We start from the raw sequence: 25,400 nt of genomic DNA, 5'->3' as shown, positions 1-25,400 counted from the left end.
GCAGTCTGTTGTGTGGGTATCTTTGTGGATTTCTGTGGGCCTCTCTAGCACTTTGCTTCTTCTTATTCTCATGTGGTCTTTATTTACCATGGTCTCCTATTCCTTGTTCTCCCTCTCTGTTGTTGATCCAGCTGGGATCTCCCGCTCCCCCAAGCTCTCTTTCCCTCAACCCTCGCCTTTCATTACCCCCACTCATGTCCAGGCTGTTCATGTAGATCTCATTCCATTTCTCTGTCATTGGGTGATCCCTGTGTCTTTCTTGGGGTCCTGTTTTCCAGGTAGCCTCCCTGGTGATGTGAGTAGCAGACAAGTCATCCTTGTTTCATGTCTAGTATCTTGCTATGAGTGAGTACATACCATGTTTGTCTTTCTGAGTCTGGGTTACCTCACTCAGGATGATTTTTTCTAGATCCATCCATTTGTCTGTAAACCTCATGATGCCATTGTTTTTCTCTGCTGAGTAGTATTCCATTGTGTATATGTACCACATTTTGTTTATCCATTCTTCAGTTGAAGGGCATCTGGGTTGTTTCCATGTTCTGGCTATTACAAACAATGCTGATATGAACATAACTGAACAAGTGCTCTTATGGTGTGGTTGAGCATTTCTTGGGTATATGCCCAAGAGTGGTATAGCTGGATCTTGGGGGAGATTGATTCCCAATTTTCTAAGAAAGCGCCATATTGATTTCCAAAGTGGTTGTACAAGCTTGCATTCCCACCAGCAGTGGAGGAGAGTTCCCCTAGCTCCACATCCTCTCCAGCATAAGGTGTCTTCAGTGTTTTTGATCTTAGCCATTCTGACAGGCGTAAGGTGGTATCTCAGAGTTGTTTTGATTTGCATTTCCCTGATGATTAGGGATGTTGAGCAGTTCCTTAAATGTCTTTCGGCCATTTGAGTTTCCTCTGTTGAGAATTCTCTGTTTAGCTCTATAGCCCATTTCTTAATTGGACTGTTGGGCATTTTGATGTCTAATTTCTTGAATTCCTTATATATTCTGGATATCAGTCCTCTGTCAGATGTGGGGTTGGTGAAGATCTTTTCCCATTCTGTAGGCTGTCGCTTTGCCTTGTTGACCGTATCCTTTGCTCTACAAAAGCTTCTCAGTTTCAAGAGGTCCCATTGATTGATTGTTTGTCTCAGAGTCTGTGCTACTGGTGTTCTATTTAGGAAGTAGTCTCCTATGCCAATGCGTTCAAGACTACTTCCTACTTTCTCTTCTAGCAGGTTCAGAGTAGCTGGATTTATGTTGAGGTCCTTGATCCACTTGGACTTAAGTTTTGTGCACGGTGATAGATATGGATCTATTTGCAGCCTTCTACATGTTGATATCCAGTTTTGCCAGCACCATTTGTTGAAGATGCTTTCTTTTTTCCATTGTGCACTTTTGGCTTCTTTGTCAAAAATTATATGTTCATAGGTGTGTGGATTAATGTCAGGGTCTTCAATTCGATTCCATTGGTCCACATGTCGGTTTTTATGCCAGTACCAAGCTGTTTTTATTACTGTAGCTCTATAGTAGAGCTTGAAGTCAGGGATCGTGATGCCTCCAGAAGTTGTGTTATTGTACAGGATTCCTTTGGCTATCCTGGGTTTTTTGTTTTTCCATATGAAGTTGAGTATTATTTTTTCCAGGTCTGTGAAGAATTGTGTTGGTATTTTGATGGGGATTGCATTGAATCTGTAGATTGCTTTTGGTAGGATTGCCATTTTTACTATGTTAGTCCTGCCTATCCATGAGCATGGGAGATCTTTCCATTTTCTGACATCTTCTTCAATTTCTTTTTTCAGGGACTTAAAGTTCTTGTCATATAGGTCCTTCACTTGCTTGGTTAGTGTTACCCCAAGGTATTTTATGTCATTTGTGGCTATAGTAAAGGGTGATGTATCTCTGATTTCCTTCTCCGCTTCTTTGTCCATTGTATATAGGAGGGCTACTGATTTTTTTGAGTTGATCTTGTATCCTGCTATGTTGCTGAAGGTGTTTATAAGCTGTATCAGTTCCTTGGTGGAATCTTTGGGGTCGCTCAAGTATACTATCATGTCATCTGCAAATAGGGAAAGCTTGACTTCTTCCTTTCCAATTTGTATCCCCTTAATCTCCTTATGTTGTCTTATTGCTCTGGCTAGAACTTCAAGTACTATATTGAATAAGTATGGGGAGAGTGGACAGCCTTGCCTCGTTCCTGATTTTAGTGGAATTGCTTTGAGTTTCTCTCCATTTAATTTGATGTTGGCTGTTGGCTTGCTGTAAGTTGCCTTTATTATGTTTAGGTATGTTCCCTGTATTCCTGATCGCTCCAATACCTTTATCATGAAGGGGTGTTGGATTTTGTCAAATGCCTTTTCTGCATCCAGTGAGATGATCATATGGTTTTTTTCTTTGAGTTTGTTTATATGGTGTATTACATTGACGGACTTTCGTATGTTGAACCACCCTTGCATTCCCTGGAATGAATCCTACTTGATCATGGTGGATAATTGTTTTGATGTGTTCTTGGAGTCTGTTTGCCAGTATTTTATTGAGTATTTTTGCATCAATGTTCATGAGGGAGATCGGTCTGTAGTTCTCTTTCATTGTTGTATCCTTGTTTGGTTTAGGAATTAGGGTAATTGTAGCCTCGTAGAAGGAGTTTGGTAATGTTCCTTCTGTTTCTATTGTGTGGAACAATTTAGAGAGTATTGGTATTAACTCTTCTTTGAAGATCTGGTAGAATTCTGCGCTGAAACCATCTGGTCCTGGGCTTTTTTTGGTTGGGAGACTTTTAATGACTGTTTCTATTTCGTTAGGGGTTATTGGACTATTTAAATAGTTTATCTGGTCTTGATTTAACTTAGGTATGTGGTACCTATCCAGAAAGTTATCCATTTCTTTTAGGTTTTCCAGTTTTGTCGAATAGAGGTTTTTGAAGTATGACCTGATAATTCTCTGGATTTCCTCAATGTCTGTTGTTATGTCCCCCTTTTCATTTCTGATTTTGTTGATTTGGATGCTCTCTCTCTGTCTTTTGGTTAGTTTGGATAAGGGCTTGTCTATCTTGTTGATTTTCTCAAAGAACCAACTCTTTGTTTCATTAATTTTTTGTATTGTTCTCTTTGTTTCTATTTTATTGATTTCAGCTCTCACTTTGATAATTTCCTGGCGTCTATTTTTCCTGGGAGACTGTGCTTCTTCTTGTTCTAGAGCTTTCAGGTATGCTGTTAAGTCTCTAGTGTGAGATTTCTCCAACTTATTTATGTGGGCATTTAGTGCTATGAATTTCCCTCTTAGTACTGCTTTCATAGTGTCCCATAAATTTGGATATGTGGTGTCTTCATTTTCATTGATCTCTAGGAAGTCTTTAATTTCTTTCTTTATTTCTTCCTTAACCCATTGGTGATTCAGTTGGGTATTATTCAGTTTCCATGAGATTGCAGGTTTTCTGTAGTTTTTGTTGTTGTTGAAATCCAACTTTAGACCATGGTGGTCTGATAGAACACAGGAGGTTATTCCAATTGTTTTGTATCTGTTTAGATTTGTTTTGTGGCCAAGTATGTGGTCAATTTTAGAGAAGGTTCCATGGGGTGCTGAGAAGAAGGTATATTCTTTTTTGTTAGGATGGAATGTTCTGTAGATATCGATTAAGTCCATTTGAGTCATGACATCAGTTAAGTCCTTTATTTCTCTGTTAAGTTTCAATTTGGGAGATCTGTCCAGTGGTGAAAGTGGGGTGTTGAGGTCTCCCACTATTAATGTGTGGGGTTTTATATGTGATTTAAGCTTTAGTAATGTTTCTTTTACATATGTGGGTGCCCTTGTGTTTGGGGCATAAATATTCAGAATTGAGACTTCATCTTGGTGGATCTTTCCTGTGATGAGTATGTAATGCCCTTCTTGATCTCTTTTGATTGATTTTAGTTTGAAGTCTATTTTGCTGGATATCAGGATGGCTACACCCGCTTGTTTCTTAAGACCGTTTGATTGGAAAGTCTTTTCCCAGCCTTTTATTTTTAGGTAGTGTCTATCTTTGAATTTGAGATGTGTTTCTTGTATGCAGCAGAAAGATGGGTCCTGCTTTCGTATCCATTCTGTAAGCCTATGTCTTTTTATAGGTGAATTAAGTCCATTGATATTGAGGGAAATTAATGACCAGTGATTGTTCATTCCTGTTATTTTTTGGTGGTGATGTGTGGGTACTTCTATACGTTGGGGTTTACTGCTGTGGCTTTATCTGTTGCCTGTGTTTTCGAGGGTGTATCTGACTTCCTTAGGTTGGAATTTTCCTTCTAGTGCTTTCTGTAGGGCTGGGTTTGTGGATAAGTATTGTTTAAATCTGGCTTTGTCATGGAATGTCTTGTTCACTCCATCTATGGTGATTGAAAGTTTTGCTGGGTATATTAGTCTAGGTTGACATCCATGGTCTCTTAGTGTCTGCATTACATCTGTCCAGGTTCTTCTGGCTTTCAAAGTCTCCATTGAGAAATCGGGTGTTATTCTGATGGGTTTGCCTTTATATGTCACGTGGCCTTTTTCCGTTGCTGCTCTTAATATTCTTTCTTTATTCTGTACGTTTAGTTGTTTAACTATTATGTGGCGAGGGGACTTTTTTTGGGGGTCTAGTCTGTTTGGTGTTCTATAAGCTTCTTGTATCTTCATAGGCATTTCCTTCTTTAAGTTGGGAAAGTTTTCTTCTATGATCTTGTTGAATATATTTTCTGTGCCCTTGAGTTGGTATTCTTCTCCTTCTTCGACCCCTATTATTCTTAGGTTTGGTCTTTTCATGGTGTCCCAAATTTCTTGGACATTTTGGTTCATGACTTTGTTGGCTTTAGTGTTTTCTTTGACTGATGAATGTATTTCTTCTACTGTATCTTCAACGCTAGAGATCCTCTCTTCCATCTCTTGCATTCTGTTGATTATACTTGCATCTGAAGTTCCCAATCGTTTTCTCAGATTTTCTATTTCCAGCATTCCCTCTGTTTGTGTCTTCTTCATTTTTTCTATTTCCCTTTTCAGGTCTTGGACTGTTTCCTTCATTTGTTTCATTGATTTTTCTTGATTTTCTCTCAGTATTTTATTGTTTTCTTCCAGGACTTTATTGATTTCTTCTAATTTGTTTGCCCTTTCCTCTAGTTGTTTACAGCGTTCTTCACATTTTTTTGTCTTTTCCTCTACGCAAGCCTCTAGCTTCTTCATGATGTCATTCATAAGGCTGTTTTCTTCTGCTTCTTCCAATTTCTGATGTTCAGGTCTAGGTGTTGGAGGAGGGCTAGGGCCAGGTGATGCTGTATTGCTATTCATTTTGTTGTATATATTTCTGCCTTGACGTCTGCCCATCTCCTTGTGGTTCGTTCTTGGCCTTATCCGCACACTTGGTTCAGACAGACCAGTGTTCCAAAAGGGAAGTCAGTGTTCCAAAAGGGAAGTCCGGAGCAAGATGGGAGCTGGGGGCCGGCCTCTGAGTCTCAGGAAGAGGCTTGGGGCTCAGGCGGATGGGCGTGGGGGCAGGGCGTGGAGACTGCAGGGTCTGCCAGGGGTCTTGGAGAAGGGGATCCTTCCCGGTGGGGCTAGCAGGGAACCTGCCCGGTGGCCAGAACCTGGGGCCGAGTTGGGCAGGTCTTCCCTGGAGTGGCTGGTGCCCAGGGATGGGGTCTGGGGCAAGGAAGGGTACTCACGAGTGTTCCAAAAGGGACGTCAGGAGCAAGATGGGAGCTGGGGGCCGGCCTCTGGTAAGTACTCTTTATTACAGTCTCAAAAAGAGAACTGTGAGTAGTACATTTCCCCATGAATACATTCTAACCAAAACATTCCCCTCAGCATGGTATGTACCCATGTGCATGCCTGGCTGCCTTTCCTTCTTTTAAAGTATGCCTTCCTCTTGAATTCCTCTCTGTTCAACTACATACATCTCTTCATGCTAACAGAAATTAACTGAGATCGTTAGGAGGCTTCCCTTTACTTACTTCCCTTCTTACCATCATTTAAACTATTTAGGATCTGTTGGTTCTCCTGACTGTGTTCAGCACTATGTTTATATGCATGGACTTGCAAAGGGTAGGAGGGAAGGATCTCAATTTAGACCTAGAAAACATTTGCCTAATCTTGTCTTTACACATTGCCTGGCGTGGTCCTGGGATTTTGTGACAATATCTTTGGAGACTGTGGGACAGAGATAGAAAAGATTAGGTTTTGAAAGGAGAGGCTGCAAGAAGGAAGTCTCTTTCATATGTTGGCCATTGGTTGGGGAAGAGCTCAAAGGAAGAGTCCTCTGGCTAATAACAGATTGGAAGCATGGGAATGAGTGTAGTAACCATAATCCTGGAAGTTTCTGACAGTGCTTCTGAGAGGTTCCTGATACCTGCTCTGAAAGGCAGGTCGTGTTTTTTCTTTTGTCCTTTCTTCTCTTCTTATTTTAGAACCTTCTCTCTCCCTTTTCATTAGCAGCTCCAAAGCCGGAGCTGAGGAAGAAAAGAAAATGTTGAGACTTGAGCCTATTTTTAGTTTCTGTAGGTTAGTGCCAGGATGTTCTGTCCATTTCCATGTCAGCCCATCTCTAAGGTATTTTTTTAAGCGTCAGAACAGTCTATTGCCAGGCATCTCTTAACTATAGATTATAAATAGTGTCTGGTTAAGAATGTACTGGATGGGTTAATTAGAGTGGTGACTATTATTAAGCAAACTGCTTGTTAGTATTCTGCCTGTTTGAACTTAGTATTGATGAGAAGTAATTGACCACAGAGCTGCATTCAGAAAGGCAGAAAAGGTGTTATTTTTAATTTCTCTTATGGCAATAACTTGTTTGCATAAACATGCCTATGAAGATATGAGCACCAAGGCAACAGATTCAGATTGTGTGGATGGGAAATGATACTGTTTTGTTTCATTTTCAGATTAATGTATTTGTCCAGCCTGCCTAAAAGCCAGCTTTATTGAAATAAAGTAGTTAAAATGTTTTGATTTTATGCTATTACTTTTGTTGCAAGGTATATGAGAATAGTGTTTTCAACTTAGCCCACTTAAAGGAGGTGCCCTGTTAAATCCAGGTAATACCTAAATACTTCTTTGGCTGACAGTCAATATAATGAATAGACTGTTTTAAAAATGTGAAAAGATGTATAAATAAGTGAAGAATTGCTTGTAACCACCTTCTTCTAAGTACTGGATTGTTATCTATGTTATTTATTGGTATTTTGTCCAGTTCAATTATTAAGTTTCCCTAGCTCTAGCATTCCATGGGGAATTTATTCTATGAGCTAATAAATTATACCGTCAGGGAGTTTTTCTTGAAATTCAGCTTAAAATTTCCCATTCTTAATTTCATCTCATTATTCCTAGTTATACCCCCTTGTACCAGGCTAAATAATTATTCTTTCTCCTTGGAGACGCCTATTATGTATCCGTCTACTTGTCACTTCACCAGGCCATTCATATTTAGCTCCTTTAATCTGTCCTCATAAATCAACACTTCCATTGCCTTAATCATTATTATTGCTCTTCTAAGATCTCTCTAATTCTCAAACATATACAGTTGTCAGGCACCCCGGTAAAATCAGCATTCACAGAGACTCAGCTTCTTCCTACCTGTGCACTAGGATCCAGAACCCAGGGTGCAGTTTATCAGGCCAAGTCAGCACTTGCTCATCTGTGCTAGTTCAAATGTTTTTGGTGACATTTTCCTTATGTCCATCTGTGGTACTATTGTGTTCCCCAAAATATTGTGCACCCTAATAAACTTATCTGGGGTCAGAGAACAGAACAGCCACTAGACATAGAGGCCAGAAAATGGTGGCACACTCGCCTTTAATCCTATCACAGATGGATCTCTGTGAGTTCAAAGCCACATTGGAAACAGCCAGGTATGGTGACTCACGCCTTTAATCCCAGGAAGTGATGGCAGAAAGCAGAAAGGTATATAAAGCGTGAGGACCAGGAACTAGAGCTGGTTAAGCTTTTAGGCTTTTAGCAGCAGTTCAGCTGAGATTCATTCCGGATGAGTATCAGAGACTTCCAGTCTGAGGAAACAGGATCAGCTGAGGAATTGACAAGGTGAGGTGGCTGTGTTTCTGCTCCTCTGATCTTCCAGCATTCACCCCAATACCTGGCTCTGGGTTTGTTTTTATTAATAAGAACTTTTAAGATTCGTGCTACATCCATCCTTATTTCAAGATTGATTCTGATTGCATGGGTTTGTGGGATTTGTAAGCTCTGAGTTACTGTCCTGTTTATAGCCTGCGTCTTCCATGTCCTTCTTCACTACCACCTATCAAGGCAGCTGCCACAACCGGCATTAATAGGAGAGTCTGATCATCCCTGAGAATGTTTGTGAAGCATGTGGAATACAGTCAGGGCTAGAAACTGACCATCACTAAATTCCTTGTCAGTTATCAGCTCCTAAGTTTATAGCCCTTTAGCCAATCTCCTATCTCTTTTCATTTGCAGTCTGTCTCACATTCTGGACAGTATAAATGGATTTTAATAGAGTAAGATTGGTCATGATACTGTTTTCTAAAAATGAAGATGTTGTTTCCATGCCCATTGATTTGTTATTGTGAATCCTTTGTGCATGGTTTGTAATTTTTCCGAATCTTTTTTTTCCTTTTGCTGGCATTCTTTATCTACATAAACAAGTTAGCTTACGTTTCTGCTGCTTTCCAGATGTGTCTGACACTGGAGGCTTCTTCTCTTACCATTTGTCCTTCTGTTCAGGAAGGTAAAGATCTGTCACATCCATACACAAATACCCATGTGGTCATTAGTAAGAGCTTTCAATGCACTTCATATGTTGAATTTGTTTTAGGAAGAAAGTTCATTTGTCTCTTTAAAACTTCTTCACCTATGAGATGGAATTACAATCTGTACATGCCCAGGCTTCTTCCCATTTTAAATCAAAGCTGTCTTATTGTGTTATTAAGGTACTTACAGACTTGGAACCATTCTTGGTAGTCTCTCTTCCTGTGCTGCCATCTGCTTAGCACTGGGGAGGGAAGGAGTTCCATGTATCTCATTGATTTTTTTCTCTACCTGTTTGAAATCAGAAGAGATAGGAGTCTCCATAAAACAAGTCCCTGAAGACATCTTTTGATTGTAGAATCTCCATGATGTGCTATAAAAAGGCTATTCAGTTCACTTACACTCCCCTATGCTTTCTAGTGTTGCTCCTCAGGTGTGGCGTTAGGCCCAGTTAACTCTCTCTCTCTGTTCTCACTCCTCAAGGCACCTGGTTTTTGTTTGTTTGTTTTTGAATATCTTTTGCTGCATGTACTTCCTGGCCATCCATCCCTCCCAAGGAGGTATATATGTATGCATGTATAAGTTTTTAATTCTGATCTCCACCTCTATTAAACTTGCTTGAAAAAGGGGACCTGAACTAATGGCTTCATGAAATAAGTCTTTAGATTCCACAACTGGTATCTGAAACAGTTTTGTTTTGTTGTTTTATTTTTCTGTTTCCTTTTCTTTTTTCTTCAGCTTTGCAGGAAAACCATTTATTATCTTTCACAAACCACCACTTTCCAATAAATCCTGCCATTCATCACATATGTTATAATTTTTTCCTGTTTCACAAGGCTTTCCTGTCTTCAGAATCCTACTTCTTTACTTAGCAAATGTCCCGAGGGAAATAGCCCTAAGTCCCTGTGCTTACCTGCTGCCTTTCACTCATATACCCTGCTCTTCTGCAGGGTTTGTGCCTATTCCACCCTACAGAGACCGTGTAAGCGTTAGCAACCATCAACATAGGACAGGGCCAAGTGCTGAGCCACCGTCCCCCAAGCCCTCTGAAGGGTCTCGTGTTTCTATTGACGTATCCTGTGGAGGGAGGCCTTTGGTTCATCTCTGTAATATGGCATTACTCTCTCAAGATCACTTTCTCCACTTCTGTTTCTTATTCTGCTTCCAAGCGTTTCCTTCCCCACCTCCCTCAGAAGTACATGTATTCTCTATGTACTCACTGACTGCACAATTCAGGAAGAGGCCTAGACTCTGGATGCCTCACAGAATTCTGAGAGTTCATTCACCTGGCCCAGCCAGCTCCTCCAGTCCTGCATTCAGGAATCCGGGCTGTGTGTTATTTCCAGATGAGGCCCTCTTCCCACACAAGCTCTTCTACTGTCCTCTCAACACAGAACTTGCCTGCCTTGCAAAATCTTTCAATAAAGCCATCTTTAAGCCTTTACTGATCTATAAGTCAGGAGTTTTCTTTTATTCCCCAGTTTCAAAAGTTGAAGTGTCTGGTGAGTATAAAGTGCTGCCCATATAGGCTAGTTGGCTGTTCACTCACCTCTCTCCACTCTAAGTCCTCGTGGTTTGATCCCAATAGATGGTTAGATCTTGTAATGGTATTGGTGGCTCTTTGATTTTAGGTTACGTTAGGATTTTTTTCAGAGTTTTGTTTTATTTAGGTTCTTTGCAAATCAACAGCATATTTAATTCTGTTTGACAAAAGCATTATAGGAAAACATAGAAATGAAAATTACAGAATGTAAAATATGCCTCCGGAAATAATAGCCAAGTCAGTTTAATAGAAATTATATGTAGGCTCCCAGGAATACAAAGCAGCCACATGAACAGAAATAGCAAGAGTTCACCAAGGAAGTTTCAAACATTGTTAGTGATTGATGAGAAAGGTTCTAGGCCTTGGAATGACTGGAAAATACAAAATGGAAATCCAGAAAGACAAATGAGTGACAAATGGTAAACTACATCTATAGTCTTGTGGTCTACAGTATGTGCCACACACGTTTGTAGCCACAAAAACTCTGTGGAAACTATTCAAAGACAGTTATGATCAACTTCAAACCTTTGAGCTTTCTCTTGGTGACTAATACTTGTTGCATTTTCCTGAGAACTTTTGTCATAACATCTTTTATTTTTTCTCAGTTTTATATGTCGTCACTGTGTCCTTATAGGAAGGTAAGGAACTAATTTTACTTTTTTTTTTTCACAAAAAGCATATTGCATTCCCTTTTTGTAACAGATTCATGCCCAGACACAAAATAGCCCACTTAAGGAAGATGCTCGGCCTTAGTGGAAATGGTGTTGCAGCTCTGCCGGTGATGCTTCCTTCCCAACCAGAGCAGAGGGATTCTAAGAAGTTACCAGGGAATATGAAATCCAAGTCTGATGAACACCCTGGCCTTGATGCTGGACAAGAAACCCTGGACAACTCAACCCAGAAATCAGACTTAGAGAAGTCCAGCCTGTCAAAAGATAACTCATGCTCTCTTCCTGTGAGCAAAACTCTACCTCTTGATCCCAGCAACCTTTTGTGTGGAGTTGATGATCAGCCAAGACCGCTGCACATCACTTGGCCTCACAGGTGGTAAGTCAAGACATGCTAGTTTACTAAGAGTTTTACAAAATGGGTTTTGACAGTAGACTTTCTAACTTGCTGTGCTTGTAGCTTTAGAAAAAGATCACTTGAATTTGCATTTACAGTTTCACATGGTACTATACTAGTACAGTACCAAGGCAGCATTGCCTGTAACTGTACATTAATTGTTGTGTTTTTACTTTATATGTGAATTATAGATAATGTTTGTAATGATTTGTTCAACTAGCAGTAGCAGCCAGACACAAGAAGTTTCAAAGTAGAAAAATCAGATGCCATTATGTACTCACAGAGTGTTAATCCAGGATTAATTCACATATGGACATCAATAAATCACATCACTGGTAAAAACAATCGTTTCCATTCTTTACTCTTACTTTGACCAGTGTCAACTGGACGGCCTCCTTTTACTTGTCATAGTGTATTAGTGCATGGGAAGCCGTCTGCCTCCTGCCAAATGCCTTTGTATTATGCTAGACAGAATTTCTTCTCGTCACAGGAAAGTCAATGCAGCATATAATCCCACCAAATATAAACTCATAAACCTAGCCCTGGCTTCTATAAATTAGGATTTAAGGAGGTAAAATGTCCTGATAATCTTCTGGTATTAGGCATGAATATTTTAATCTAGTTTTTATTCCTCCCAGTTAGTTTAATCTGCATGTGGCCTGATTAGAGTTGCTTCCCCTACAGATTATGGCCTCTTTATTGCAGCAGTGCTGGGCTGATCATTAGGTCCGATTGAGAGCAACTGTTTGCAGGTGAAGTAATAAGCACACACACCGGCAGGAAAGAGCCTTTGCCCAGGATTTGCCTCCAAGCACATTAAAACTCCTCCAGCTCTCCCAGTTGATCTGCAGCATCTGGTACCTAAAGGGATTTTGTCTTTGATTCTAAATGCATGAACCTGAAATTTAGGGGCTAAGCGTTGTTATGAGATGCAGTCTTGGGCTTGTTTGTTCCCCATCACCCTTCCAGCATCATGTTGTCCTCAGAGTGTCACAAGACTCAGGATTCTTTCATGTGATTTGAGATGCAGTGGGTCAGGATGAAATGAACCCTATTTGAAGGTAAAATACACATCCTCATTTACTGCCTTCTGAAAAACCTCTCTTGTTCCATTAACCTTTGCTTCTAAGTGAATAGGTATTGCAAGAAAGTCAATTCTAAAAAATTTGGTTCTGAATTTTCATAAAAATGTTAAACAATTTGGAAACTGTGGGTATAAAACAACAATATAGAGGCAAGATTGAGAACCATGTTATTCAATACTTTGCACAAAATTAGACAGAGCTATGTTAATAAAATTAACAATATTAAATTGAATAATTCCCTCTTCCTTTGTATATTTTTGCTTTAATTTAATTTAATTGCCTAAAGATAGTTGCTTAAAGAGATGCAGCATGATGTTTGTGCACATTCTTATTGTTAAAGCTAAATTATTTTTAATTTGGAGAACAGGGGAAAAAAGCCGCATCAGCAAGAGTAAATGCCAAAATATAAAAGTAACACATTCATCCTTACGGGTAATATAGTAGAACATTGGAAACTTGGAGGTTGCCAGACACATAGCTAACATTAGGGCTAATTTTGAAAATCTAGCGTGCAGTCAATTTTACTGATGCCTGGGGACATACAAGGTAGAAGCTGACAGGAGAACTAATTTTGTTTGGGTTATTTACTGCTATGCATCATCCACGGGTCCCGCCTGACACCCAGCTATATGAAGGGGATATTATCACACACTAAAAATTTATGTTGACATTCGATATTTGTTCAATATGTCAGCAGTATTACTTTCATAATCAAAAGAGTAAGAAAAAGAAAAAAGAAAAGCACTTTATGCTCATATAGATATATCTTTTTAATAACAGTCTATAAGGTTAATATAGTTTACCTTTGAGAGTATACAATGAAAACAAGCAGGGTTAGGAGGGGAAATGACAGAAAGCATCAACTCGAGCTGTTTGTTTGCCATTACCTACGCGAGCCATGGCAGCTCTCTGGCCCGCGTCTGATAGCTATTTGTTGTACAGAGAGCACAGCATAAAAAAAATATCAAACTCTTAATACTATTGTGTGCCCATAACCATCTGTCACTGCTAGCCTGGAGATGAGAGGAAGATTAGGAGGAATAAACACTGAGCCGCCGAGCATTGGTAAAGCCTTCGGGCAAAAAACTCTTGTGGGGACATCAAAGACATTCTAATTCCGAGGCAGTCAAGGATTACAGTGTGTAACCTGTGCTGACAACAGATAAATGACTGGCAATATTGTGCCAGAGCTGTTGGGTCCTGCATGGAGTACTGATGATGATGATGATGATGTTATCTTGCAGAATGGACTCTGCTGGGATAATTTTATGATAAAACACTTTTTTCAAATGCCACTGGGTCTAGGCAGACATTTACTAGCTACAGGGGTAGCAATCAGTTTCTTCAAAATTTACTGTTCTAAGCCCATTAGAGTTCCGGCACAGCAAGACTCTTCAATGAAAAGCTAAAATGCCTATGTTTTCTTTAGGAGAATGTATGCAAATGTTGGGAGCTGAATTTCTACCCTTTAGTGGTAGGTGCTTTATCATCTGATTTATGTAAATTTGCTCATAAAAATCCAGTTTATTTTTAATTGGTGAATATGAATTAGAAAATTAAGACTCTGTTTCAGCATTCATCCCCAGCTTCAAGCACACATTCATTTAGACTTCTAGTTGTATGGCTGGAAATCCCATCATTGACCTATCACTATGAATTGTGTTCTAAAGGAAAGCGAGATTTCACTGGAAATGAGTGGGGTTGTCTGGGTCTTTTATGTGACCCTGTTCCTTCCCACCTCCGTGCTTAGGCTTACTGTGCCCTTGTCTATAACTGAGCCACTTTAACTCGGGTCTTTCTTCTGAGTAGCTATGGGAAGCTCGACTGTCTGTTGCATTTTTGATTGGCCATGCACATTTTCCAGAGAGGTATTTCAGGACAGAATATACATAAATGAGAAGTGGACAGGAGAGAAGCACTGTCATAAGACGTGTCATACAAAATATGTCATGTAATTGGGCAATTGTAGTAGCTAACTGGAAATGAAGTGATGGAGACCTCACTGTGTTTCTTCCATGATGGGATCATGAATTGTCTCAAACACAGTGTTAGCCTCTAACATATCTTGTACTAAGTCAACCAAATGTAGAGCCTCCTTGGTAGAATATGTATCAAAATCAAAAGTGACATTTTTACAAGATTCATTCTGGTTTTCTCTCTGTTAAAATGTCTGCAGGAGAGCAGACCCTTAAACAAGGTTTGCCCTTCTTTGGCCTTTCTCACTCGAGATTGTCAAGGATTATAGTGTACAGTGTGTGCTGACAGGAGATAAATAACTGACAGTATGTTAGTAGGTTCTGGGTTCCCTGCAGACGGATTGTTTTCTTCTTTCTAGCCAGTCTTTAATGTCTTGTTAGAAACATCTGTAGCATGGCACAGCTGATAGAAATGGCTTAGAGAAAGACCTGTGAGAAACACGGCATTTGGCAATCCTTAATTTTTTTAAGCTATTTCTTTCCAAATAGTAAAGCATCATACCAGCTTCCAGTCTTTATGTAATTGTTTCTGTATCATAATGGGCACAAAGACATACTTCGAGATGGAGAGTCAAAGCAAGTTTAGAACACAGTGAAAGCTCACACTTGTCAAGGCCCCTCTTCTCCAACTCACACTCTTAAAATTAGTGGGCCAGTGAAATGGTTCAGAGGTGAAAGCTCTTACACAGAAACCTGATGACCAGAGTTCTCTTCCCAAAACCCATGAAAATGTGGCAGGAGAGAACCACTTCCACAGGGTTGTTCTTTGTCCTCTACACATACATGTGCTTGCCTTCAGACACATGCATGTGCCTGCACTCAAACACAAGTGCACACACTCTCATAACAATAAAGTTTTACAAAATTGGTAGGACACCAACACCAAAGGCCTTTGTCTAGATTATACCTAGAAGTATGTACTGTTTTAGATCTGAAAACTGAGGACAAATCTATAAATCACATTGTCTTTTTTTTTTCTTTTCATTGGTTTGTGTGTTTGCTACAGGGTCTGACTATGTAGCTCTGGCACATATATGTGTCTAGCATACATTCAGGTAACTTCCATTTCCTAGGGAAAGCAGCTATTTTATATATATCTCAGAAGTCGGGCATTCATACAAATATTCATGCTAAAGATAATCATTATATCTTAATTGTATATAATATTAAAAGATATTTTTTGGAGAGATTCAGTAAATAATATGAACAATTTTTACTATATCCCCAAGTGCTTTCTTAAATGAAACAAATGTGTTTTGTTTTGTTTTTTCCCTTTTGCTGCAAAGGCAGGTAGTGAAACTAGGATACCACTAATTCAGTGTGCTTCCATTGCCCTGAACTGTGCTCAGGCCCGGCCCCTTTGATTACATAAGAGCACATGTCACATAGTAAGAAAGTCAAATTATATGGTAGGGTTATTGTCAAAAATATCTTGATCTTAAAAAGTCCTTGAAAAGGAATTAAGCACTCATGGGAATTCACAGTCATTGCAAACCACTGTGTGATCATTGCCACTAGCCATTAGAATTGCTTAATTTTTCCTTCTCATGGACTAAATTTTCTGGTCTGAATTTTAAGATATTGTATTATATTTTACTGTATTCTAATTACAACTTTTGTCTTAGTAGTTGACAGCAAACAAGTCTTTGTCACATAGGAGAAAACTCAGACCAAACAGAACTTACCTCAGTGTGAGTTAAGTGGTTAGGAAACCATAGGCTAGACAGCTATGATAAAACTCTTGAATACCCCCTGAGTAGGTATTTTCTGCTTGGGAAAGATAAAGTTGGGGTGGATGTGTTGAGGAGCTTGAAGTTATTAGAGTGGTTACAGTTAAACGTTTCCCAGTTGGGCCACTGAGGTAGCTTAGCAGTTAAGGGCTCTTGCCACCAAAACTACAAGTTCTCCTCTGATATTTGCACCAGGACTTGTGAACACACGCACAAACACACATAAAAGTAATAAACGTAAAATATTTTTAAGGTTCCCCCATTAACTCTATTTGGACTGTGGGATAACTGTTGGAGCTTTCCACTTTGAGTATATTGACTTTCCATGGTCTATCTGGCATTTGCAGCACTTTCCATAAACTAGTGATAAGTTAATTAATGCAAAGTTGATTACAGTTATGGTATGAATTTAGACAAGACAAAACTTAGTCATCAGGATTTGAAATGTACTTAGGTGACTGAGTAAGCATTAACCCTACCTGACATTGAAAGGATTGGCATCCATATCTTTAGAGGCTTTAATGGCACCTAACTAAAATAATTGATGCAAAAAAAGAAACTGATGCATTAATACTTAGTAGTAAAATAAATACTCTGTTTTACTTCTTGACTCTGAAGTTTAAAACACAACTTTGCAACCCAAGTTGATGCCTACCTCTGAAAGGATGTATGTTAGATGGCTGGAGGAGGGATTGCCTTGGTTTCTTATTGCCAGAACAACTGAGGACAAGGTTTTTTCTGGTCCTTGCTTTAGAAGAGTCTTGCAGGTCTGTGCAGGTGCCATGCTTTCCGTACGTAAGAGTAGGAAGCCCAAGTGCTTGTATTAAGAGACAAGCATTCTGTGGTCAACTTCAGTGTTCAGTAGAGATCTTTTCCCAAAAGAAAAATGGCCATCACGAATAGTAATTCTGGGGACATGGTCATGTGGGTGGCCATCCGGCGCACTTGGCTGCAGCCTTTCTGCATTTGAGAGGAAGCTGCTTTCTTCCAAACTCTAAACAGGGATGATTCCACAGATGATTTCTAGCACCATCGGCCATTCTGAATGCTCAGCAGCATCAACCAGTTTTGTATTTGTCTGTCAGTTAACCAATCAAAGCTCACATGAATAAGTTTATGGTTGACTATAGCCATTCCCCAATCAATAAGTTTTGTTAAGATTTATTTTTTCCTACAGTTTTTTTTTGGGGGGGGGATTTGTTTATTTGTTTGACCTATCCATAAAGAATTTCAAATTTGCAGCATTTTAAAAAAACAAGAAAGGTCTCTCAAGAATTTTTATAAGACTTTTGAAAAGGCACAGATACTAACCTAAAATTACTATGTAGTATGTCAAATAATTATTTGGCACTTCTAGTTGATCTGTGGCATGCTATTCTAGGGTATAGCATAAGTGGTAGAAAATAGCACTAAAATATATGTCCAAAACATAAGCCTTACCCAATTTCTGTATATAATTCCTAATACCTACTTACAGTCTCTTTGCTGACTATTTCCAACACTACAGAATATATAAGCAAAGTTAATATAATTCAAGGTTGTCATTACTTTTTGGACTATGTTTCACTTTTTACACTTGATGTCAGCATAAATAACTTGTACCTGTCATCATTATTATTTTGGTATTGTTATCACTAGAGTAACATTAACTAAAGTTCCTGTTGCCCTTTCCTTGCTTTATGTGGTTAAAGTTGTCTATACTTGACTCATTTCACAGGCTTACAGTTGCTGCAAAGATGTTTGAATTTGATATGCTTGTGACAGACACGTAACTACTGAAGGCAGTGTCTCTCTTTGCCTCTTCCTGTGTCTCCTGCTGATCAAATGCTTATATTATACTTTAATTATCATTACAGATGAGGAGTGGGTGAGTTAGCAAATAGATGCTCACTGGTATGTGTGGTTGCATAGATGGATGGGTGTGTAGCTGGATGGAATTGCTTTCCTTTCCCTTCTAGTGATCTGTGAATTTTCATGACTGTGAAATGGTTCCATGTACTGTGTACATTGTGCAGTTCCGTATACTATACAGATATGGAATGGAACTTCACATTTTGCACATGCCTCCTTGCCACTTGCAAAATGATGTCACTTGTTTATGTTAAGTACCAAGGCCTTCCCGGGTACAGACACAGACTTTGGAGTGGATGTGAGGTTGTTTCTGTAGCGTAAACCCAGAGTGAATGACATGGGAGGACTTAGTCAAAGTGATTTAATAGTGATGGTGATAACATTTACAGTCACTAGTTGGTGATCACCTATCACCTGCTCAGGCAATCAGGAAGAATGACTGTGGAAACATAAATGGAATCAGTGTCCCAAACCATGGGTGGAGGTGATTGTGTGATCAGCATTGCTTTCAGAAGGCCTGTGGTTTCCTTGTTCAGTTCTTTTTTACAAAATCTCTAAGTTATAAATAAAAATCCTAATGAGTTTGCTAAAATTGGACAACTCATTGTAACAAAAAGATGCTAGCACTTGGGAAGAAAGTCTCAAAATAGTTAAAAAAAAAAAAAACAAAAAAAACAAAGTAATTTCTCAGTTGTCATTGAAAAATGAACCTAGAAGAAAGATCACTGTAGAATGCCTTCTACCTACATACTTCACCATAATCCAGGTGCTGTTACTAGAAACATCCACTAAAATCACTTTTTAAACTCTTACTAAAATCCAAGTAAATAGGATCCTGGGGCTTTTATAGGTTATGCAGACTGAGGCTCAGTGGCCAGTCTCTCTTTTTCCATACTCAGTTACACGGAAGATTTCCCAGGTAGACAAGTTAGCTAAGGTTTGCCCCCCTTGTATCATCTTTGTTGGCTGTACAACTAGTTAGCAATTTCGATGCTATTCATTTTAGCCTCATTTGTTGGTTAAACAAAAGAAGAAAATTCCCACAGAGAGGCAGATGTGAGAGAGGTGTGCTTGGTGAGGGAGTGAGTGCCTCACAGTGCCCATCTCCTGTCGAAGGAAATGGTGTGTCACAATCTTCTTCAAAAGCATGTCTTTCTATGCTGTCCTTTTTCATTAATTTAGATATAGTTCTAAGATGATGAATGATGTTACTTCTAATTATAGTTACATGCAGTTAATTTCCTTCCTTTTTTCCTAAGCTTGGTGTGAAAGGCAGTTTCCTCCCAATGAGTACAGGGGCGCACTGGTTACTGGGAGGGGAGGATACTGATGGAGCTGATCTTCCTGTTGCCTTAGCAACACATTTATTTATCAGGGGTTGAAATGACATGAGTTAATATAGCGCATACCTGCTGATCGGCAAACTCCCCTATTTCAGCTGCAGTTGACAATTAAGTCCTGGACAGCTACAGCCAGGGGTTAATGTTCCTCATTAGGAGAACTGGGTCATTACTAGGAAATCAAGGCAGTTAAGGCAGCATGGGTAAAATACAAAATTCAGCATCTAGAAGAGTGAGGCTCTTTTATGTTAATTAACCTTATATTCCTAGGTTTTAAAAAAAAATCTTACATGAGCGTGTCAGTGGATCAATTAATTGAAAAAGAGCTAGTATACTTTACTCTGAGTTGTCTTCATTTCCTTTGCAAGGATTTCATTATTTTATGGAAAATTCTTATGTCTATATGATGAGTAAAAAGGGTATTAAAATTAAGAAGAGAATCATCATGGAAATCAGTTTTGCCACAAGGGAGTGAGCAAATAAAAGCCCTGGAAATGAAAATAAATAAGCTTTGCTAATACCTCACCTAAGGAACAGCATGTAAGCCCGTAAGACCTGGGGTGTTCAGAGGGACTTCTCTGCTTTATTAAGCAGTTACATAGTTATTTGACCTTCAGAAACAGAAACTTTGGAGAAGTGATTCTGGTGACTTGAAACATTCTTTTTGCAGAAAGCTTAGTAGCAGTTAAACAGTAACATTTTCATTCATAATTGACTTTTTAAAATACCAGCAAAATTAGATACACTGGTTGGAAATTTTTATTAAACTGTCTGAGTGGGTGTGTTTTCACTTGATATGTTCATGAATAATGTATCAAGACCCTTCTTAAAGCTTTGTTTTCTTACTTCTTTAAAGAGCCTTAAAGTTGAAAGTAGGATGTTTACAGAGTAGAAAAGGGTTTATTGTACAGAATCCTGTTCCATCTTCATGATTCTGCTGCCTTCATTGAAGCCTCCTCTTGCTAGCTCCTTCTCTTCTGGGACTTAGTGAACACAGACAAAAGCAAAAGGGGCCTCTCTAGTCTTTTTTCCCTAAAATACTTAGCCTCTTCAACTCTAGACCAAAGTCACATGCTATAAACTATTTTTAAGGTAAAAGCCATTGATTAAGTCTTCCAGACTTGATGTAGAATTCTACTGTGGTTCTGGGGGTTATTTTTCACCTGTCAAAAGTCATTTTCTTCTAAAAGTCTTCAGATACTTCCTTAGGAAACAGTACTCAGCACACCCGTTGGTGTTATATACACTGCCACTTATCCTTGGATTGGCATGCAGTGTTAGTATTGCATATACTGTTGCTCATCTTCAGGTTGGCATGCCATGGTAGCTCTAAATAGCACCTTGAGGGCTGTTTCTTTTGAAAGAGTGTACCCAAGATTAGCTGTGATCTTCACAGCTAGAACCAGTCCTTGGTTTCAGCAAGAATATCTCCAGAGTATGGAGCTCTAGAATGAGAAGACAAAAGAAAGACCATAGATGTTGCCAAAATTCCTTTCTCTTTTTCTTAGGAAGACTGTTGGACCACATTTTCTGGCCTCTATTTGGTGTGACTGCCTGATTGAATCTTAGCATTTAATCAGAAGTAATGGAGCCACTTTCAAGCCCAGATGACAGAAAACATCCCAAGCTTTCTCTTGTGTTACTCTTTCTTTCCAGTTAGACAAACAGCACTTGATGACGTTGCCTCCTTTGGCTTGGGATCTTAGGTAACCCCATACAGCAAGACCGCTTGTCAAATCTCTACCAGCCTGGTTATTACAAGGATTTTATACATGCTTAAACCATGTAATCTGTGAACCTGCCTCAGGTGATCTCACTAGTATAGTAATAACAGTGAACAGAAGTGGTCAGGATAAGCTATGAAGATTTTTTCTTTTTTTTTTTCAATTAAGAAATTTTTATTCGTTTTACATACCAATCACAGATTCCCCCCTTCCCTCCTCCCGCCCCTTCAGCCTCCCCACCAACCCACCCCCTATTCCCTCCTACAAGAGGGTGAGGCCTCCCATGGGAAGTCAGCAGAGCCTGGTACATTCAGTAGAGGTAGGTCCAAGCTCCTCCCCCTGCCTCAAGGCTGTATGAGGTGTCCCACCATAGATAGTGGGCTCCTGCAGTGGCTCAGTGAAGGTGCTGTTTAGTGAGGTGGGGAACAGTTGGGGAAGAAAAGATTTAAAATGCTTCATTTGTACCTATTAAGTTAGAGAGATGTTTTGGGGCTGCAAGTGGATATTTCCAGTAGCAAGTTGATATTCAAGTGTCATTCACATGAGATGGCAACCTGGGAGGTATCAACAGGATATGTACAATTTCCTTAGAGAATTTTTAATATGCTAGATTTTTAAATTTAAACTTTAGCTTCCTGATTCTATACATTGAATTTATCCTAAGTCTGTGGGTAGGATGAGTTGTGCCCCACTGACAGTGTTGGTGGAGTGTGGTCTCTGTCTTACCTTCATTGTCATGGTCATCTGCGTCATGCTCAAGACAGGTTATCCACCCTCTAACTTCAGTTCCTTCTTTAGAGGAAAGGAATGATGTCTGAAAATGAGCCATGACACGCAGTTCCTGGATAGGGAGAAAAACCCTAATAAACCAGCATTGACTCTTTATTAGTGAATTAAGCCAAGTACTTCAACTGCTTACATAGGACTGTTGCTCTTGCCCACTGTCTCCTCTTGGTTAAAATCCATTTTTCTTAACTTTCTAGAATAAGAAAAGAAAATGATACAGCTAAATAAAGTCATCTTTTTTTGTCTCCATTTTCAGCCTACCAAAACAAGTACATACTGTGCAAAAAAAATGGAATTGAACTACAGAACAAACACTTCTAAGTGGCTGCCTTGTAAATGAAGTCTATAAAAGGCTACCAAATGTCGCTTCTCATTGTATGACTGCTAGGGTATTACTAAACCTGGATGGAAGGGTTTTTTTGAACCTTTTACATCAAGCACTCACACTGTAAATATCACAAATTATTTCCATTTTTAACAAGATAGAAGCTGTGAGCTTTTGAGTAATAATGGTGGTGCCAGATAGCAAGAAAATAAATCACATGATTTAAAGATGGCCAAGTGGCCTGAAGAGACATTAACTAAAAACACACATAGCCAATACCATAAGGAGCTCTCACTTAATCCAAGTTAGAATAATGTATTGGCCAGGATGTAACAAAGAGGGTGGGAATGTGTACTGACTGGTTTTATGTTAACTTGACACAAGCTGGAGCCATCAGAGAAGAGGTAGCCACAATTGAGAAAACGCCTTCATAAGATCCAGGGGTAGGGTATTTTCTTAATTAGTAATTTAGGGAAGGGCCCAGCCCATTCTGAGTGGTGCCATCCCTGGGCTGGAGGCTGAGTTCTATAAGAAAGCATGCTGAGCAAACCAGTAAGCAGCACCCCTCCATGGTCTCTGCATCAGTTCATGCCTCCAGGTTCTTGTCCTGTTTGAGTTCTTGTCCTTTCTTCCTTGGTGATGAACAGTGATATGGAAGTATAAGCATGGAATACTATTTGGCAATAAAAAAGAACAGATCCTGACTTTTGTGACATTATGGTAAGTAAGCCAGACACAGAAAAACGTATGCCATTATCTATTCACATGTAGACTCTAAAGCAATGATGGGTTCTAAACATGCAAATATGGTGAAATGTACTTGAGACCTGTGAGAGCAGTTCCAGAGGACTAATAATGGACAAGAGCCACCCTGATTCTGGCAGCACCATCCCACAAGCTAAGGGTTTGGACTGAATAAAAAGGAGGCCTGCCTTCTCACTTGTGGCTTCTTGCTTCCCTAAGGTAAGCAGCCTGTTCCAGCAGCTTCCCACTGCTGGGAGATTCTGCATTGCCTCACACTCAAAGGGAGCCAGAGTAACCCTTTCCTTCCTTCCACTGCTCAGGTCTGATATGCCTCCGAGTTTGACTGATGTATCTTTGTAGTTTGCAGTAGAAGGGTAGACAGCAGAGGGGATGGCGTTCCAGACAGTCTGTCACACACAAGATTACATTAGGATGCAGTGTGGACATGCCATGCTCTTAGCACAATAGCTCTGAGGTACTACATCTGCTCATTGCACTTCAGCATTACAGAATGCATGTGCATCTTACAACCCACATATGCAAGGAAAGCATGCAGTGCTGGCTGTCAGCTGAAAATTGATTAACAAAATACAAGAAAAAAGAAAAAGATAGCAATGTATAATTTTAACAGTAAGAATATAGTTTCAAACGTATAACCTGGTAAAGATATTTCCAGCCTATACACTCGTTATTTTCCCTTATACATTGCTTTTAAAACATTGATAATAATAAATGGTTTCATGTGTAACATGATATGTATATGTACTGTGACCGAGGGTTAAAGGGTTGCTGCCCAGTATTGGAGGCACCAAAGAGCCCTAAGAAGCTCAGCTTAGTGGGACATCCTTTGGTTGGTCCTCACATGCACTGAAAGGGAATTATGAAACCCCAAGACTAGAAGCATTTCTTCCTGCCTTGTGTATGAGTGGTTCTAGTACATATCTTGCTGTTGCTACTCAGTAAATGGCCCAAAGTTTAAGCTCATCTGAGAACCCAGAACTGTAAGCTAAATTACTCTGTTCTTCCCTATAAGTTCACTGCCTCTGGTATTTTGTTGTACTAACAATAAGATGGTATTATAATAGAATATAATTTACCTAGTTCATATATACAATTCAATGAATTTTCATAAATTTAGAGTTCCCGGGTCACTACCTCCATTGTATTTTAGAATATTTCATCAACTTGTATGTAGCTGAAGTTTTCTCCAGTCCTGCCTGGCCCATGGTCAGGACAAATCTCTCTCACCCACCAGTCCCGCAGCTGCTCAGACCCAACCAAGTAAACACACAGAGACTTATATTACTTATAAACTGTATGGCTGTGGCAGGCTTCTTGCTAACTATTCTTATATCTTAAATCAACCCATTTCTATTAATCTGTAAGGTGTCACATGGCTCGTGGCTTACTGGTATCTTAACATCTTCTCATGGTAGTGGCTGGCAGCGTCTCTCTGCCTCAGCCTTCCACTTCCCAGAATTCTCTTCTCTGCTTGTCCCACCTATACTTCCTGCCTGGCTACTAGCCAATCAGCATTTTATTTACATAGATCGATAGCCACAGCACTTGTATTTTATAATACTTCATCAACTCATAATGAATCATTTTGCCCCATGCTTTTACCTGGTCCTAGAAAGTCATATTTGCATATAACTCTTTAGATTAACTATCTCTGAAAATTGTGTATGAGTTGTTTAATATGGTCTTATACCTAAGACAGTGCTTTTGAGGCTCATAAGTATCACCTGGTGATGTGATTTTGGCTCTCCTTTCCACTGGTGAAGTGATTTTGGTTATGTAGATATCACCTGTTACCATGTGACAGACACTTCTACTATTTTGGAATACTGAATAATTCTCAAGAGGATAATCGCATAAAATTACTTGTGTGAACATGTTATTTTGTTTTCTGGAGTAGATACATAAGCAGGAATGAAACTAACTAGGTTGAAAAATTTATGTGTCACATTTTTTTAACCTTGAACTCACATGTAGCAGAGGATTAAAAAAATGACCTTGAACTTCTGAGCCTCCTTCCTCCCTGCACCTTTTGAGTGCTGAGGTTATAAGCATAAACCATCATATCCAGTTTATGGAGTATTGGGGGTCCAACAAGGCTTCATGTACATGAGACAAGTACTGTACCAAGTGAGCTACATCCTCACCCGTTCCATTTTTTTTTTTTTAAGATATACACAAGTCCCTTTTAAGAATAGTACCTACCAGCCAATTCTCCCTTTAAGCTTCATTCAGAAGGTAGAGAAGATTGGCTATTCATTGAGCCTCTCTTAAAGCCAAGTCTTCTATTAAGTGCAGCATAGTGAACTCTTTGTTGGCCACTGTAATTGGAATGAAATCCAGTCTGGACATTTAAGATCTCCTTGCCCTCTCCCAGTCTGAAATGGGGTATTCATTCATAGGAATCCTCAGAAAGAAGGAAAGATCTGTCATTTTAAAGGACTTCATATGGGAAATATATACCAAGTGGTATATAGGCAGGTGTCAGGAACTCAGTGATGA

At 39.4% G+C, this 25,400-nt stretch overlaps 1 protein-coding gene across 14 annotated transcripts in view; it reads left to right on the top strand.

The window, feature by feature from the left end:
• The window catches only part of Gtdc1 (glycosyltransferase like domain containing 1), a 376,640-nt gene that overhangs the window by 302,955 nt on the left and 48,285 nt on the right, over positions 1–25,400 (top strand). For 12 of the 14 annotated variants that reach the window (XR_008215448.1, XM_052726350.1, XM_052726348.1 and 9 more), the window contains one exon: positions 10,957–11,301. The exons of the other annotated variants lie outside the window; for them this stretch is intronic. Coding sequence is in view for 11 of the 12 variants with exons in the window: in XM_052726350.1 (XP_052582310.1) it covers positions 10,957–11,301 (345 nt within the window). In the remaining variant the exon portion in view is untranslated. The remainder of the gene's footprint in view (positions 1–10,956; positions 11,302–25,400) is intronic. 14 annotated transcript variants of the gene reach the window in all.

The sequence above is a fragment of the Peromyscus californicus genome, unplaced genomic scaffold (genome assembly GCF_007827085.1).
Source record: "Peromyscus californicus insignis strain IS unplaced genomic scaffold, ASM782708v3 Scaffold_7__1_contigs__length_154581171, whole genome shotgun sequence".
Taxonomy (NCBI): domain Eukaryota; kingdom Metazoa; phylum Chordata; class Mammalia; order Rodentia; family Cricetidae; genus Peromyscus; species Peromyscus californicus.
The sequence above is the reverse complement of the archived record's forward strand: the minus strand, read 5'-3'. Positions and strand labels throughout refer to the sequence as shown.